Raw genomic sequence first — 18,813 nt, forward strand, 5'->3', positions numbered from 1 at the left:
TTAATTTATTACCTTTTTTGGTAAGGCCAGATTTCATCAAAGTGGTGTTGTTTTTCTAGTGCTGTGTTTGTACTGGTTTGTGCTATTAGAATAAATGTTTAATGGGTGGCATTATCCAGCCCCCCAATACAGCCCAAACCACAGTGGTCTCATTCAGCAGTGCTGTAAAAATAAAGGTTTCAGGTATTTTGATTATTCAGCTACAGGAAAAACAATATTTATTTACACATCTAATAAAGCACAGATGAATGTCTTCAGGTGACATGACTGTTCATGGTAAAAACTTATTTACCATGGTAAAAATTGCTCCTGCACTTAGCATATATTTAACAGACTGCCATGTTAATGCCTTTTAACCGGGCTGAGTGCCTTTTTGTGAGCACTAACCACACTGATAAATGAGGGGGGCTGGGTGATGTGTGTAAATAAATATTGGGTAATGCCACCAATTAAATATTTTTTTATCTAATAACTCTCATAACTAAACTTGCACAAACATTTATTCTAATAGCACAAACCAGCACAAACACAGCACTAGAAAAACAACACCACTTTGATGAAATCTGGCTTTAGATGAGGGGCTGTGTTACATAAAAGGTAATAAATTAAATAGTTTAATATCTCAGTAATGAGAACAGTAAATATAATGTTTAATATCTCAATAACAATAACAGCACAAACCAGCACAAACGTAGCACTAACCAATGAGACCACTTTGGTGCGATTTGGCCACAAATGAGGGGCTGGGTTACATAACAGGTAATAAATATAATGTTTAATATTTCAATAACGATAACAGCACAAACGTTATTTTTTGCTGCACAAACCAGCACAAACGTAGCACTAACCAATGAGACCACTTTGGTGCGATTTGGCCACAAATGAGGGGCTGGGTTACATAACAGGTCAGAAAATTAAATGTTTAATATCTCAAAAACGATAACAGCACAAACGTTAATTTTTGCTGCACAAACCAGCACAAACGCAGCACTAACCAATGGACATATTTTTATTTCATTTCTAATAATATGAGGGGCCAGCTTCACTGAGGTCTCTTGTTGCTGAATCTGATATAATGTAATCCGATTCTCCCAGTAAAGCTTCTGAAATCCAGTACAAAAATCTTCTCTGGACAGTAGAGACAGTTACTCAACAAAAAGCTAAATCAACTCTTTTTAATACCCTTAACTTCAAAATAAAGGCTAAATCAGAAGATGTCCCAATACGTTTGTACATCTGTCTATTGATGCATCAATGAATTTTTGTATATGTCTGCTTTATCTAGATTATGGAATGTGTGTTTTATAATTTTCACGTTGTGTGATGCAGGAAGAGCGGGCAGGCGGTATTGGTTCACTGTAAAATGGGCGTGTCTCGCTCCGCCTCCACGGTGATCGCGTTCCTGATGAAGCAGCAGGGCTGGCTTTTAGACTACGCTCTCAACCACGTCAGAGAGCGCCGGCCCATCGTCCAGCCCAACGAAGGCTTCCTCAGACAGCTGCAGACTTACAGTGGGATCCTGAGTGCCAGGTTAGACCCACACACACTCTGGGGGCATCTTCTTTTACCATCTGAGCATTCCTAACGAAAACCCCCACTAAGAGAGTTGGTTTTTGATTGTAATGCGAAAATATAAATAATAAAATATTAAAGTATCTTTATCTGACCCTGATTGGCAGTTGTTGCACTGCACCCCTTTTTAGATGCTATTAGGATGAAAGATACATAAAACATAGACTTCTATAGAGGAGAATACCCACTTAAGAATATGCTCCCCATTTGTTGGACACTAGAGGGCGCTCTCAAGTCCAAAATTCATCAACACAGAACCGTAATAAATGTTTCAGTACTGAAAACTTAATTTTTAAAGCTTTTACACTATAGTTATAAACCTTTTAAATGTGCTCTAGTGCTCACTGTAGCAGTAATGCTAGCATCTTTACTGCCTAAAACCCATTTACTGTAGAAACATGAAAATATACAGCCATGTTCTCTTTGCATTTTTTTACTAAAGTATTTATACTACTTTGTTAGGTAAAAGAATATCCTGGGCAAGTGATTAGACACTATTTTACATTTAAGTTTGTAGCTTTAGCCGTTCATCTCCATGCACCCCCATTCATAAAGGAATTCTTCGCAGGCTCCCTTTAATGATTTGCAGTCATTTTTTGATAAAACAGAGGAAACCGGCTCTCCATAAACCAGTATAACCCATTAATATGATATTAGGATAAAATAAAGTATATAAATTTACTGAAACACACTGGTGTTTTTTCTTTCCTGTGTGATCTGCAGTAAACAGCGCCACAGTGCCCTCTGGAGGCGGAGGTCTAAATCAGAATCCCAGCAGACAGCCGCCAAGAAAAAAGACCGGGAGGCGGAGAGCGAAGGGGAGCAGGGGGACGATGAAGAGGAAGAGGAGGAGAGCCCTGAGGAGGAAGAGAGCTTTGAGGAGGAAGAAAAAGACGTAAAGTTTTTTTTTTTTTTTTTCCTAAATGTTTTTAAAATATTGCCATTAGTTATATATATATATATATATATATATATATATATATATATATATATATATATATATATATATATATATATATATATATATATGCAGGTATTACTTTGCTAAGCCACTACTAAAGGTCTTCAAATGTCTTCAAGTCAGTCTCTCTCTCTCTCGCTCTCTATTACTCTTTCTTTCCCTCTCAGGTGTTCGAGGAGCTGCCTAACAATACACCTGATGCTGCAATGGGAGGAACACTCACACCAAACCCCTTAATTACAATCCAGGACAGCGACAAGGTCAGTACTCTTCAGACATAACTTGACATTTTGCTGTTTAAATAATGTAATTCATAATGTAATGAAAACTAATGACCTTCTGTGTTATATTAATAATTAAATTAAATATAATTATTTTCATAAGATATTAACTCTGTTTCAGTGTAGTGTAAAATTAGATGGTAACATAACTTTTTTAGATCTTAGTCAAAAAAGTTAGACAAATAATACTGACTCTACCTACTTACACTGAAGTTATAGAGAGTGTTGCTTTTGAATAAGCTCATCTACATACATCAGTCTTTAATGCACAGTAAGATTTTAAGGGATTCTTTCTCTTTTTATTTTCTTCTTTCTTCTTTTTCCTGATTTTTTTTCTACATCTCTGTTGCTTTTTCTCTTTTTTATGAATCAATCACTTTTTTTTTTTAACACTCTCTTCCTTCTTCTTACATTTCTCTGAATCTCTCTCTCTCTCTCTCTCTCTCTCTCTCAGGTGTGTCCGAGTCCAAACAGAAGTGGTAGGATGGACCTGTTCTCTCTCATGCAGTCTATCCAACTGGATGATGAAGAGCGCTTGAGTGATAAAGAGGTAACAATTCTGCTAATCTTCCTCTAGATGATTAGGGGAGATTTAAAATAAAGATATAAATCAGTTGAAGAGTAAAATGCCAGTTTTACTGCAGTAGTTTCTGAGACATTTTTAGATTACTGCTTCTTTAGTTGACAGTTTACAGTAAACAAATGTTTGAGATGTGCTTCTATTGCATAACCTACTAATGGAAGAAGGAGCAATTTGAGACAGTTGAGGTTTTCACAGATAAATTTTTCTACATGTACTTCTGAAAGGTTTTTGTACAAAATTCATTGTCAAAACTGGCTGCCACTGTGTAAATGCCAGAAAGTGATCTGTGATGGGTGAGAGAGCTTATGTCAGCAACAAAAAATAACTACATTAGAGGGTAAATAATTTTTTTTTTGCATTTTTGTTTTGCTTTGTGTGTTTTAAATAGGTTTCAGATAATCAATTAATTCCCACACAGCTGAGCAATTGCATTCATGTGTACGAGTTAGCGTTAGCTTGCTATCAGCCACTATAAATTAAAGAAGCACACGTGACTCTATCTGAGATCAGTGAGCAATCACCAAATTACTCCTTTAAACCAACTCTAATTAAAACTTATACTCAGAATCATCTTCTATTAATACAGAATCCTGCAGCCCAGAGGCGATCGCCAGCACAGCGTAGACGGAGTCACAAACGACGAGCCTTAACCTACCAGAGAGCACACATAGATGTTTCTCCAGAACCAAGCAGCCTGAACCGGAACCTGAACCAGGACCAGGACCAGGACCAGGACCAGGACCAGGACCAGAACCAGGACCAGGACCAGGACGAACCCGAAGAACCGGCAGAGCAGCCTGAAGAAACCAACAGCGGCTAACATGGCAGATGAATGGTAGGAGGAGCTTAAGAAAAAAAGACACTGTCTGGGAGAGCGAGAGCGAGTACTGTTTATGATGCACACAGTTTTATCTGTTTCCTGTCAGTTTAATTTTATTATTAATTATGGGTTAGTGATGGTCAAGGTGTGTTTAAGCTTGTTGAGATCAAGTTCTGAGAGAGTCGGCTGCCTGCACACCTAATTCCACTGTGTTCACTAATCCAGCAGTTCACACACACACTTAATGTGACCACACACACACACACACATACATACATACATTGCGGTAGATTTGCTTTATCTGCAGCACACTTTATATCAGGGATGGGGAACTGTGGTCCAATCACAAGGTGATATAATTACATCACAATATCCACTTTTTGAGTTTAGTTAGGATATTAGGATATCAGTACCTACAAAATAAAAGTGTGTCTTCTCTGATTTAGTACACGGGTTAAACAAACATTATAAAAAGTATCAATATTAGTTTTAAATTGCAGCACTACCAATACATTTTAATACTTAATTAATAAAACATTTTAAATGTATGAAACTGAAGATTGTTAAATTTTGTTCATTTGATTTAATTTAATTAAATAATTAACAATTAAACAGTAAATACACTTCTGAACATTGAGATACACATTCACTGTTTATTTGATTATTCAACATGTTCATAAATGGCATGATTTACCTTGTATTCCCCCAGTATATTAAATCCAGCAAATACATAGGAATTAATGTTAAGGATTAGTTCACTTACTGTCACTCTAGAACACTGGTTTCACCAGTGGTGCCTAGACTTTTTGATAAGGCAACTACTTTTTTCTAATAAATAATATTCTAATTAATACAGTTAAATAATATAAAAAAACGTGTACCGAAAAAGAAAAAAAAATGTTCTTAACTTGGAAGTAACTTCCAAGCATTTGAATTCGTCTATTTAAGCAAAATTATTTAAATACTGTACAAATCAGCTACAGGGTTTAAATAATGGAGAAACTAAAAATAGACATTTTTCATTACACAGCAGCAATATATACTAATACATTAAATCAAACAGGAGTATTATGTGATTATTTACACTTGCTTTATAAGTATTGTATCAATTTTAAGCTCAGTAAAGTGCATTGTGATGCGATTACATTTTAATGATATCATGGTGATTAATTGCATAACCCACCCCAGCTTGGAAACATCTTATTTATGTCTCACACACGCATACATGCGATCACACTTCCTGAGCCATACACACCTCACACCTCCTCACTGATTTTAATGCAGTATTAGAGAACATTTACTGATCTGAGTTCCCAGGCCCTGTATTATTATTATTATTATTATTATTATTATTATTATTATTATTATTATTATTATTATTTGTTTTTTGTTCTCCAAGCTAATTCTTAAAATTCATGTACTGTCTTTTTAATTCTATGCAATAAGTCTACTACATTCTCCTTTTTCCCTCCTCCTCTGGAACTGTGAAGCGCTATGCTGCCACTGTTGGCATGATAACTACATGATTATCTTTTTTTCTTTGATGTAAAGACAGTCTCTTAAATCATCTTTTTTCTTTATTTTCTTTTTCTTTCTTTTTAAATCACGCTTTACATCGCGATCATTAGCACTAATGCATCGGCTGAGCTACAGAATGTTTCTCTGCTTGAACCTGAGAACTGTAAACTTATTGAGAGTGTTAATGAAAGACTTTTGGGAGATGAGCCTTTGATGACGAGTCTGTGTGACTGTACATCTTGCCTGTATATGAACGCTGTCAACAGAAAGCTAAAGTCAGAGCTAGCTCATTCTGTTGTTGGCATCATGCTAATATTGGGAGCTTTGGAGGAACTCAATCTCTAAAAACAAATGTGTAATGTATATATATTTATCATTGAATCTTCTGTATTATGAGGTCATATTCTGTATTATGAGTAATTTGCTATGATGCATGCTAAGCTAACACTGCTGTGAACTGAAGCGATAAGACTAACTTCACTAAAACGCAATCCAACACACTTTGTCTAATTAGGTAATTTTAGTGTGTCTGAGAGCAGTAGATTACAGATTACAGTCACTAGTGTTGTTTTATAAAATTTCATTAAGACTATGGTGCACTATCAGTTCAGTACAAAGGTGTGTTGGCTTAGCATTTATCATCCATGAGGCATTATCATTTTTGACCTATGAAAGAGCTTCATAATTTTGAGGATCAAAAGACATGTGCATACATGATTAAATTATGGCTAGACATTTTTAACAAATTTGACATTTGAGATTAAACGTATGGGGGTTGAAATTTGTGTTTTTACCACAGAAAACCTTGTTTATTTTAATAGAAATCTAGCTCTGATCCAGAGTTCCTAATATCAAATTGATGCCTACTATAGAGTGACTCATGATTTTAGTGCTCTGTGCTGTATATTTCTTTCCAATTGTGCCATACTTTGAAATAATGTGACCTACCGGACGAATCAGTTCTGCCTTGCATCTCACAATCCTACTGTCTCAGTGCCTTTGGTTTGGGAGGGTGGACCAATATGAAATGTTGAAATGTTTTAATATGTTTTATAAATATATAAACAGTATAATGATGTCTTGACCAGTTGCAGATGTATAGTACCAGCTGGGGGTTTAGATGCACCTGTATAGAGAATGAATTTCCTTTATGTTTGCTAGTTTTCAGACATTCAGTGCTGTTTATTTACATTGGGATCATCTTTAATCTTGGACTACCAACTATACTTAATAAATATTCCCCGCTGGAAATGTATAAATTAATAGTCTAGGACTAGGCTTATGCTGTGTTCCATTTGAACTCGGATGTCTGAATTTTCAACTTCCAATTAAAATGCTCACCAGCCCTGACTTCTGAATCCAAGATGGTTTCACCAAACATCAACAGTAATTAAGTAGTATTAGTAGTATTATGCAGTTTATTATCACTTCTAGACGGTGCTAGATAACCGATAACTTGACACAAAAAGTGGAACATATTTGGTTTATTTGCCATAAAACACTGGTTAATCATTGGCAAACTTAATTTAATAAACTCAAAAGGCTTTAAATAGAACTATCTCTGGTATGACATCATTCCCAGTACCAAAATCCAATCTCCAAGTTCTAGATGGTTTTCCCCACTGTCTTTATTTTTAAACCCAAGTTTGTAGACCAGCCTCTCTAGAGTTCTAGGTTAGGAACCCTGGATTATTGGAACATTGCTGTGAGAAGAATTTGATTGTACTCAAAAAATGCCCAAAAAATAGAACTATAGCTGTTTATGATTTTTCTTTTTTTTAATAGTCTAAAATTATCAAAAATGTTTAAATGTAATGCTGGAAACTTGAGTGTGATGTCATTCCCAATACAGACACTCAACGATAAATGGAATTATCTATTTATCTCAATTTGGAAAATGTATAGATCAAATTTCTTATTTACGTACTAGTCCTGGCCTGTTTTTTCTTTCCTACAGAAAATCTTCCATGAGAAAAGTGCAGGACTCTGCTTAACTCCTTGTCCAGTAATCTGACCCTGTGTGTCCAGTAGTTTGACGACACCTGATCCTACAGTGTTCTAGTATTTCTTCTGGAATAAAATTATGGTATTAATAGAGAATTTGCTGCAGTAACAGTCCCTACTGTTCTGTGAAGCCTTTAAACTTGACGTGACTTTTGTAAGGGGGGATTTGATTGTACTGGAAACAAAAATTAATAAATCAAGCGCATCAGTGAGGGCTGATGTTTTTTCTGCCAACTTCATTTCAACATCACTTCAGAGACCCCCATAGCTCAATTTTGAGGAGTTTATATTCCTTTAGCCAATGATTGGCATTGAGTATGGCGACATAATGATCTTATGGTAAGCCCCTGTAGAATTCACTCATTAGAGGGGTGTGGATATAGCTTGTGCCTTTAAATCAGAATGTCTTCATCCAAGTATCGGGTGTGCCCAACCCTCAGCTGGTACTGTATGTTCTGGTTGAGTGTGTTGTTTGGTCCCTGAGTATTGGACAGTGTGCATGCTTTATGTGCTGTCGGCCTGCCTTTATGACCAAGCATGTACCTTGGGTATTTGTGTGTGAGAATGTATTTGATTGTTAATGTATTTTTGGCAATACAGTGTTCCTTTTTTGTTATATAAAACATGCTGGTCTTGATGGTGTTTGTGCCACTTAAGTAGAACCAGCTTCCAGATAAAAATCAGCCCAAGTTAACCCATAGACCCATAGAGTGTCTAATGTGACACCACGAGGTGTTTCCTATAAGCGAGATCAAACAAAGCAGCTTGTTAAAGCGAAACACTTAACTTTACTTCTATATATTTACCAGAAAAGTATAATTAAGGCCCTCCATCTTTCTAGGTAATTGATTTGGAATAAAAAATAGTGTAGAGCCTGCTTGGCATTTCACCACTATTGGCAAAAATGAGTTGTTTCACTGTAGCAAAGATCTAGATTGTGGTAAAGAAACATTTTAATCATTCAGATGGTTCTTTGAGTGGATATTGCTCTATGTAAAAAGTTTAAGTCAATGGTTTTATATTCTACATTAAGTTAAAGATTGTTGAAAAACGCATGAGGTACCACCACAAATCCAACTAAATAAGTCTAGATAACTGGCTCAGTAAATGGCACTGTAAATGGAAAGCAGGTTTCAAGGGTTCTAAATAATACTGAAAATAACTTTTTTGACTCATAATCATGACTCATTTTAGGTAAAAAGAAATCTATATAGCTGAAAACAACCAGTTAGCCAAGCAAAGAACAAGGTGTATTTTTTTATTCTTGCCTTTCCAGGTGTTGTGCTGAATCCTACCTCCTTTCCAGTGCAGGTCTGTCCTGTAGCAGACTAAGCGTAACAACAGATTCCCCGCAGCTTCTTTTTATTTCTGTTTAAACATAAGGATTAATCTACAGTTACAGTAGATACAGTAATCACCAGCATACTCTGCTGTATCCATACTGCGCACTGACGAGCCTGTACACCAAATAAGAGTCTGATTTTGGCACAGCACCACTTCTTTTTCTTTGTCTATTGTTTAATAGGTGATTTTAATAGCCTTCCTCAACTTACTGTAATTGGACTGAAAGTGTACACTATCCAAAGTTCTAGCGCTGTACTTTTTCTCAGACCTGTCTGGTTAATATATATATATATAGAACCTGAAGGAACAGAAGCCTGGGCCTGTTAAAGGTGAATTTATACAGTATGTTGGAGCTAAAGATGTCTTGTCTTATGTTTAGCCTTCCCACAGGTGCAATTCCAGATGTAAATAATGATGCAGATGTTGTGCCATATGTAATAATCGACTTTAATGAAAGTCCTCATATCCTGATGCTGTTTTTCTGAGCGGTATTGGTATCGGACACAGGGAGTACTCCTTTTAAAGATCAAGTAATGGTTGCTGTTGCTTTTTTTCTATTTATCTTCTTGATCTGAAGCTGTATTATTGTCTTTTTTCAGTTTTATCTGTTTGAATCTTTGCTGTACAAACTAATAATAAATATATATGGATTTATTGAAACAATAAGCCTCTGGGAATGACTTTAATCTTAATTACACTGTTAGTACAGATTATACAGACACTTAAGGTGTACAGCAGAAATGAATAGTTAATACACTATGGTTTAAGATGTGTGGTTATAGTTTGTTATAATAGAATTAGTAAAACTGTCAAATTTGTTAAAATGTGGTGTATATGATGTTTTCTGCCACCAGAGGTCACGCTACAGCCCTAGCATCTCAAGACTTTGGAACTGCATCCTAGACATTGGAACACAGCTAATAGCATTGTGTTTACCCTTGCAAACGAAAAGTGCATTTAAGTATATATATGTTTAAATTATACTCAACATGGAAATGTACATACTTTTAACATTACAATTATACATATTTAAATACATACTATATGAACTATTTTGGAACAACTTATGACAACTTAAGTATATTTTAATTGTAATTAAGATCTATTTAAATACAACATAAAAACATAAGGTTGTGCTTAGGGGTGTTTTTTTCGTAACTTCTACAAATCTTAGTAGACTTCATTATACATTTTTAATACACCTAAAGTGCATTGTAAATGTACTACTTTGTGTATTGATGCACACAGTGTACGCCTTACTGGTACTGGAAAAAAAATACACTGAAGTGCACTTTAGGCAGTATTTAATGGCACTATATATAATTTTCACATCATCACATTTAATTTTAAACATATTGGTTAAAAATACATTTTATGGGAATACAGAGAAAGTATATTTAATGTTTATTTTCATAAAGTATATTAAATTGAAAATTTACTTTTAGTATTCTTTACCTGAGTTAAACATACTTTTAATGCTCTTAAGCACAATTTCTTTTCACAAGGTTAGCCACACCTCCTCTTGTTCATGTTTTAACATGGTGTTGCGAAACTAGATGTCCTGAAGACCTTAAATAGTGGTCTGTATAACCTTACATTGTAAAAAATAGTGCTAAAATCACAGAAATGTGTCTACAATTTGCCTCCAAACTGTAATAAACCAAATAGCATTACATAAACAGTGAAGACCCTTTATAACTTTGTTCAATTACATTTCTGACCAAGTGGATCATTATGTGATTACAGACTTCAACCTGTGAGTAGAAACCTGAATTTATAAGTAAAAATCACTCACAAGAAAAATAAATCTTTTACAACCCTCAAAAATAAGTTGGATTAAACACAATTTTATTTGGAAGTTACAGTACAAAAGAAAAGACAGGAAGTGGAAAAGAAAAACAAACAAGTTAAATAAATTTGCGACGTGGTTCGCTGAGGACCACACCCCCTTCTTTCATGGCTGTCCAAAAGGTCTGAACCTGAAACAAAGGGAGATAAAACACTGGCTTATTGTTACAAATATGTCACTTAAAGCTGGAGATGTTCTTACAAATACAGTTTGGACAATAAAGGTTATAAGTCAATGACAACTAGAAAACTGTTAGTAAATTGTAAAATGTGTCCTATTGTTTTTCATAGTCAGTTGCAAATTAGTTCAAAGTAAGGATGCTGCATCTGCACATCTGATTCAGCAATAGGTGCAACTCAAAGTAGCTAAATGTGTTCATTAGAAAGGGTGTCCACTAGGGGTGGGACAAAATATTGATATCATGATACTTACCGACTCTGTGCGGAAGGTCCACGGTACTTCTCGGTAAACAATGCGAGTGATCCCGGCCTCCAGGCATCGCTGGGCCAGAACCTCCCCCACGGCTCGGCATGCAGAGACGGAGCGGGTGGAGCTCAGCTCCTTCTTCAGAGCCCACTCCTGCGTGGAGCACGTGAGTACAGGCACAACAGAGTCACGCGAGTAAACCTCGGCAGAGATGTGATGCTGCGAGCGCCGGAACACCAGCCTGAGAGGGGGCAGCATTTAGTTAGTTTCAGCTCAGGTTTACACAGAGACTTACAGAGAAACCCTCCTTTGTGAAGGTTTTAAAATATATCAGCTTTTATAAAACATATGTTTTAACTTGTTTTTTTTACAATTAATACAATTAATACAGGGAAAATACAAGTAAATGTAAAAATGCATATCATATGGAGTAAACGATTTAATAGCACCATATCTAGGTAGTGAGTTTATTTACTTAGTAAAACAATAAATAATATTAGAATAAACACATATACCATTCATACAAAAGTGTACAACTGTGAATGCCAGTCAGGATAACTGATTTAAATGGACAATACTTTGAAATAATTTCAATAATAATTGCAATCATTTTACAAACAAACTTTGAGTAGTTTCTATAAAATAAAAGCATTATAATACAAAAGCATCATTGTAAGATGATGTAGAAAGAAGCTTTAATTATTGGAAACAAATAAGACATTGGAATTTAATTATATCTTTTTTTCAATAATTCCTGTTAATGCTAACTAAACACCATGGGAAATATGAAGGCCAGCAAAAATGATTAGGGTCATCACCAAACCTCCCCACATGAAATCTAGTATTATTTATAGTTTTCATGACATCAGTAGCTGGTTTGATATACCATAAATTGATAATATTATTATTAGTGCTGTCAGGCGTTTAAAAAAAAAATCAAATTAACTACAGGCACTGTGATTAATTAATCTACATTTAGCATTAAGCTACTTGTTTCAGCTGCATATATGCACATTTAAAATACAATTTATGTGGATATAGATTTTTGTGAACGATGAGAAACCAGCATGAAAACAAGCTGAAATTAAAGAGGAGTAACAAAAGTTCAGAGGAGTAGAAAGTTTAAAAAAATGTGTCAATCTGCTAAACTGTCAATCCTGAGCTGACTTCAAGCTAAAGTTCAGCTGTGAACATGAACTGTTTTGCAGAGTAAAGTGCACGCGCGCACGCACACACACCTGTGGTAGTACTCTTTTATGGGCCAGACGGTGTTCCAGCCCCTGTCCTTCACAGCGAGGGCCATCTGCTCCAGGTTCCTGGGGTTTCGGTTAACAAACGTCTTACTGATGTCCTCATTATGGTTCTCCTCTGGCTTAGGAACTGCCTGAGTCAGACTCTGAGCTGAAAGTGAGTAAAAAAGTGATGTCACGCAATTAACTTGTCATTTGTTGTCATTTATATACATGCATATGGGCTGGGTAATATTGTAAGTTAAAATGACATAAAACAATAATAATAATAATAATAATAATAATAATAATAATAATAATAATATTGATATTCTTTAAATATATGACCAATTCTCAACTACAATTCAGATTTGTAGATCTTCTTTTTATAAACAAACTGCACAATTCAAAGTGATGCACAAACTACTGCTTCCTATACATTTACATGTTTTATTTATTTAGTATGTATTTTTTATGACTAGCAGGCAGTCCCCATCAACCTTACATGAAGCTTTTATATTAAACACAGTGCAAACATAACCTCCTTATATTTAATTTAAGGAAAAGTGTGAAATATGAAAATAACTGCCACAAATGCCATAGACATTTGCTTCGGTTTCTGACCGAAGCAAATGTCTATCTACTGAGATTCACTCTCGCAGCTTTTATATGTAAAGATGTACAATCCCAGGTATCTCATTTTGAAAATCACATTAAAGCAGTAATTACATTAATTGGATTAACCTCGCAGCCCTAACATTAAAATATAAAGGTATTTGCATTCTAATATCAGACAGCTCTGAGCCATCTTACCTGTAAAAAATGTTTCTAAATATCACTGAATTTACTAATTACTAATTTAACTACACAAGAATTCACCTTTATATCAATATGGGGAACCTTTTTTTGGCATATTAGTTATTTTCATTTAGAGATATAATATTATACACTATAGTTATGTCATTTGTATATATATCACCACAGTCATGAAAACATGAATAAGTGAATGAAAGGAGGTTCTGAAATGTGCTAATATTTCTTGACTTGACTACATTATATGCATTATATGCCCTAATGTTTGTAGACACCTTTTCTAATGTAGTACAGTGTAGTGTCTATATGAAGTGCCAGTGAAAAGTTTAAACACACCCTCTGTTCAATGGTTTAATTTCTATATTGTAGATTAATATTAAAACTCATGAAAACAATTAGGGCCACATATGGAATTACATAGTAAACAGAAAAAGTGTTTGTCCTCTACAATCCCCTGACCTAAACCTAATGAACTGAGATGGTGATTTGGGATGAGCTGGAGCTTCACAGCATGAAGGAAAAGGAGCAACTATTGTTTAGCACCTCCAGGAACTCCTTCAAGAAGCTAAGAAAACTATTCCAGGTGACTCTACTTCATGAAGATCCTGAGACTAGAATACCAAGAGTGTGCAAATCTGTCCTTAAAGCTAAATGTGGTACTAAGACGAATCTAAACACTTTTTGTTTACAAAATACAGCATGTTTTTGTATAGCTTTAATGTCTTCATTATTAAATTTACACTGTAAAAACCATAAAAAGAAAAACACGTTGATAAGAAGAGGCGAGTCCAGACTTTTGACCTGTACGTTACTGTACAGTACTTTAATGTTTTAAAATACGTAACGTTACAGGTATTATGTGCATACCTGTCAAGTCTCCCGTTTTGGCCGGGAACCTACCGTATTTTACTCCTCTTTCCTGCCGTCCTCCCGCATTAGTATTTTCCCGTAAATTTCCCGTTTTATATTACAATAAAAATATATATATTATTGAGGAGACAGGGCACTGACCGCTCTGTGTCTCTTAACCAATCGTGGAGCCGGTTCAAGGAGAAAGTCCCGCCTTTCAGGAGAAACAGCCAATCAGCTTGCAAAGGAGGGTCAGTGTGGGGAAGCCCCCTGTCGCTGTGAGTTCAGGCAGCTAGTCGGAGCAGCTGATGTTAAAACAGATCTGGATATACAGCGATTTTTCTAAAAGAAAGGTAACGGTTGGCTAATCATGTAAACTGTGATGAGTTTTTTCTGATAGCTGCTTAAAAATACTCGTCTCCGAAATAAAACACACAGATTAAACCTTTTAAAATAAAAAAATTACAGCTTGTGACTCAGTTTAACTAGAAATGTGGAGAGGACCGAAATTAACTGAACTGATCAGGGGTGGAGTGATCAAAAGAAAGAAGTATTAATTAAAAATTATTAATTGTGTAGGCCCCTTAGGACTAATTTTAGTAAAAGCTCATGATACTATTTTAGGTCACCTACAGTCATTTTGCAGAATTTGTGCACCCCTTGTTCAATTTTAAATCTATTATATAAATAAAAAATATATTATATAAAAGAGTGCATTTATGCCAAAAAATACATGAAATCTTAACTTTTTTTTAAATATCTAGAAAAGGGTTTTTAATTTGGCTGTATTAAAGAATGACATATGTAGGAATGTCCACAACATTTCAGATCCTGTTAATCTAATTGTAGTGTGTAAATGGTTCACATGTGGTTATTTTAGATTTTTTGTAAACCTGTCTTAAAATGTAAGGGATACTGAACCTTCGTTGGGCTGGTGGGACGACTTTAAGCGGACTGAGGAAAATATCCCTTATTTTTAAATCTAAAACTTGACAGGTATGATTATGTGACAAATACATAAACAATTTAAACCTCATAATTCAAGCATCTATTTCACACCAAACATGTCATTAAATAAGATAAATATCGAACAAGTCTCGAGCTGAAGCAAGTAACGCTACATTTTATAATAAAAGTCCCCCCGTGTCCTCACCTCTCCTCCAGCCGCTTTCCAACCGGACTTTCCGCAGCAGCGCCGCCACAAGCGCCATAATACCCCGCGCCCTTACTTACACCGATTATTAACACTGAAAATATTAATAAAGAGAGAGTTCTGCTCCTGCACTGAGCTAAATCCCACTCACACACACTGACCCTACAGCGCAGACATCTTTACAGTTCTGCTACACTCAGCAATCAGCGTCCGTGTGGAAACGCTCCCCGCTTCACACACGTTCCGCCTAAGTGTGTGCTCATTAATATTACATTATTATTAGTTCAATCATTACATAATATTTAATCAGAAAATATATATTATAGTTATTGTAAATTGTAAGCATATATTTCAGAGTATAGAGTCTATTAGCAAAGTCATAGGACAATCTAACCATTCAGATTCATGGTTTTAACTACAGGGGCGGGGCCATGGCTGTCTAACCCCTCCTCAGCATTCTGATGAAAGTGCTACGCATTGCTAAGTGGTAAAACGGCGAGCATGCTGGCATAATAAGGTAGTTAGCTAACTATCATGGACTGCAAATTAGACTATATTGTGTCATATGCAATTACAAAATTGCCCTTCAATGTAAAACTAATTCACATGTATAGGCCGCTGACTGGTGAGTTAATGTTTTGGCTCCCCTGGCATACTGTAAGCATACAAATGCGTGATCTTTGTTGAATTGCTGTACTTGTAAGGACATTAAGCAGTGATTGTTGCGGTCTGTTGTACATGGTACTTTTGTTTGTAGCTGTGTTTGTGGTCTGTTTACGTGTAATAAGTTCATATAACTAAGTCAAGACAGAGAATATATAGTCATTGTAATGTTCATCCGTGTAGGTCGACAGGGGTGGGGTGTCGCAGAAAGGGGGAACCCACTATATTAACTGCACGCCACCTAGTTTAAATGCTCCTTAGCTGAATCAGTAGAGAAATCCACTGAAGAGTTACTATTCAGTTCCTCCCCAGAGTCACTCAAACAGCTCATGCAAAAGTTTTTTGTTTTAAAAGTTTGCTTGCAGCAGCAGCACCTCCTAGTACAATGCACCGTGCGCTCTGCTTCCAAAACACACACTCCAAGTGAAAGAGATTGACTAGGTCCACTTTTAAAGACTCCTTTTCCACTTCACATGACCTGTAGATCAGATAACGTCCTGACTTACTGCTGATTGGCCTGTTCCCGCTGATTGACAACCAATGATATCGCGCGTACAGCTGCTGCGTTAAGGTGGGCGACCGAGAGTTTCTCCGGTGGATGCGAAGTTGTGCAGATACGCGCGAGAATATCTCGGGTAGAGGTGGGCGATACCGGGAATTTTGGTATCGATCCGATACCAAGTAAACGCAGGGCCAGTATTGCCGATATCGATACTGATACCGATACTTTTTTAATATTTAAGCTTTATAGATCCAAATGATCCAAAAAACTAGGATATAATTTCACCAAACATTGTAAGTGATAACAAAATACTTTAGTATCACAATCAACATTTTTTGTTTAGAAACAATGGAACAGTAACAAAACAAAGTTTAAATATAAAGTAAAAAAATATTAAAAAATAAAATAAAAATTCTCCCCTCACTAGACATCTTTTCTAGTTCTTTCTTTCTTTCTTTCTTTTTTTAAATAGAATTGTCATTTGGAAAAACAATAAAAAATAAGGAATTGTCTTTCTTTCAGTGCAATTCAAATGCAAGTTTTTCTTAAATAAACAGAGTGTAAAAAAATATCACTCAACACTAATCTCCTGAGGTAGAGGCCTGTCGACTCGAGGAGAGCGCTGAGTGGGCGGGGCCAGGCTGAGCCTACCTGCGTGGCGGTTTGGCTGGCTTTGCTGAGCCATGTGACGCATGTGCAACAACAAGAGACCAGAGAGTAGACTGTGGTGAATCCTCGTGCGAAGCAGTCAGTGCGTGCGGCAGAAAAAAAGCTTGAATATCGATATTTTTACACGAGTATTGCTCAATACCAATACCAGCGTTGATATCGATATTATCGATATTTGGATCGATCCGCCCACCTCTAATCTCGGGCTCTGAATGGTCTATTTTGGCTTACAGTGGCTCGTATGAATGCTGAAAATTCCTACAATTGAACGATGCTGATTACAATCAAAGTGGACAAACTGTCCACGCGCATAATTTTCTGAGCGGGTTTTTAACATGCGTAAATTCTTAAAAATTCAAGTCTGATGATTTTGACAGTAGGTAATAAGCAGATGGCATATGTTAGTGATTAATTTGGAGAGCAAGTTATTTTTTTTAAACCTGACAAATGTCAAAATAAAAGTAAAAAAAAAAAAACAGGTGAAATTCTGAGGTCAAAGTTTTTTTTCACTGTGGAGTAAACATTTATTTTTATTGATTAATTTATAAACACTTATTTACAGCTGAGGCTAAGTTTCAGGTGGCAATTATTAGAGGCAGCAGTTATTATCAACTTGCATTCAGCCATTGGAAAATGACAGTCAGTAAATTAACATTGTAATTGGCAGTAGCTAATTTGCAGATGGCCTACGTTAGGGATTAATTTGAAGAGTGATAAAAAAAAAAAAAAGATAATAAGATTGCGCCAGTGTGAACTACGATTGAAGGGTAAACATTTTCAGCTTGGTGCTGTAGCCTGTGCGAACAAATTTTTTTTCTTTTTTTCTGGTGTCTTAATGGGTATCCACAAAGCACAATCACTGACCAACACAGTGACATGCTAATAGACCACTGAAGTCGTGTTGTCATCTTGTAGTCGCGCCATGTTTTTTATGCCCATGTTTGGGGTTCCGTGTATAAGTGGTTCAAATAAATGGAGAATTTTAATGGGTTTTTCAAAAACTGGCCTCTATCACATTCTGTGGTAAATAAATATGTTCAGAACCTTGTACGTTTTATTCTGTGTACATTTACCTCCTAAATACCACTGGATGCTCTGAATTCCGAGATCGTGTAAGGGTAGTAATTAGAAAAATGCTCTAAGCTCTAATTAAGATGAATCTGCTTTGTAAAACAGAACTCAGCACTGCTCTTTTTAATGATGTGTCAAGTCATCTTTTCATTTGTTTTATTTATTTATTTGTTTCTTATATGTATTTAATGTGTGTCATATGGAACCTTAACTTCCCGCAGACTGAATTTGTCACAATAGCAAATAGGGGGAGCGGGGGTGGTTGGCATGAGAATGAGTGAAGACTGACAAGAATTACAGACAGGCTTCGGCTACATGCCGTGACAGATACCAGCAGTTTAGCGTTAGCTAACGAGCTGCAAAAAAACCTCATACACCTGTTTTAGACGTATTTGACATTTGGACGTATGCAGTTGTAGCAGATGAAAATAATGTTATATTTTTTTGTATTTGTAATTCGTTTTTGTTATTAATTTCACAGAAATTCCCCCTTTCTTTTTCATTTT

General features: G+C 35.7%; 2 protein-coding genes across 2 annotated transcripts in view; one reads left to right on the plus strand and one right to left on the minus strand.

Annotated features, from left to right (window-relative positions):
* Positions 1–9,749, plus strand: part of si:ch211-203d1.3 (protein phosphatase Slingshot homolog 3) — a 30,381-nt gene extending 20,632 nt beyond the window's left edge. The window contains exons 12-16 of the mRNA XM_049483912.1: positions 1,330–1,530; positions 2,296–2,467; positions 2,701–2,793; positions 3,269–3,364; positions 3,984–9,749. Of these exons, the coding sequence (XP_049339869.1) occupies positions 1,330–1,530; positions 2,296–2,467; positions 2,701–2,793; positions 3,269–3,364; positions 3,984–4,217 (796 nt within the window). The 3' untranslated portion in view covers positions 4,218–9,749. The remainder of the gene's footprint in view (positions 1–1,329; positions 1,531–2,295; positions 2,468–2,700; positions 2,794–3,268; positions 3,365–3,983) is intronic.
* A 1,161-nt stretch (positions 9,750–10,910) lies between these two features.
* mrpl18 (mitochondrial ribosomal protein L18) lies at positions 10,911–15,631 on the minus strand. Its single transcript, XM_049484397.1, has 4 exons — positions 15,403–15,631; positions 12,597–12,759; positions 11,365–11,599; positions 10,911–11,062 (listed from the first exon to the last, which is right to left on the minus strand). The coding sequence occupies exons 1-4, from the start codon at positions 15,458–15,460 to the stop codon at positions 10,991–10,993; spliced, it is 528 nt and encodes a 175-aa protein (XP_049340354.1). The 5' UTR covers positions 15,461–15,631; the 3' UTR covers positions 10,911–10,990.
* Between the last annotated feature and the right edge of the window lie 3,182 nt (positions 15,632–18,813).

Source organism: Astyanax mexicanus, chromosome 10, assembly GCF_023375975.1.
Source record: "Astyanax mexicanus isolate ESR-SI-001 chromosome 10, AstMex3_surface, whole genome shotgun sequence".
Lineage (NCBI taxonomy): Eukaryota > Metazoa > Chordata > Actinopteri > Characiformes > Acestrorhamphidae > Astyanax > Astyanax mexicanus.

Excerpts from the sequence above, each read along its gene's own strand:
- mrpl18 (XM_049484397.1), bottom strand. The coding sequence starts at position 15,460 with ATGGCGCTTGTGGCGGCGCTGCTGCGGAAAGTCCGGTTGGAAAGCGGC. Across the intron at positions 11,600-12,596 it reads ATAAAAGAGTACTACCACAG|GCTGGTGTTCCGGCGCTCGC; the intron begins GTGTGTGTGCGT and ends GCCCCCTCTCAG. Across the intron at positions 11,063-11,364 it reads GGACCTTCCGCACAGAGTCG|GTTCAGACCTTTTGGACAGC; the intron begins GTAAGTATCATG and ends CCTTTGTTTCAG.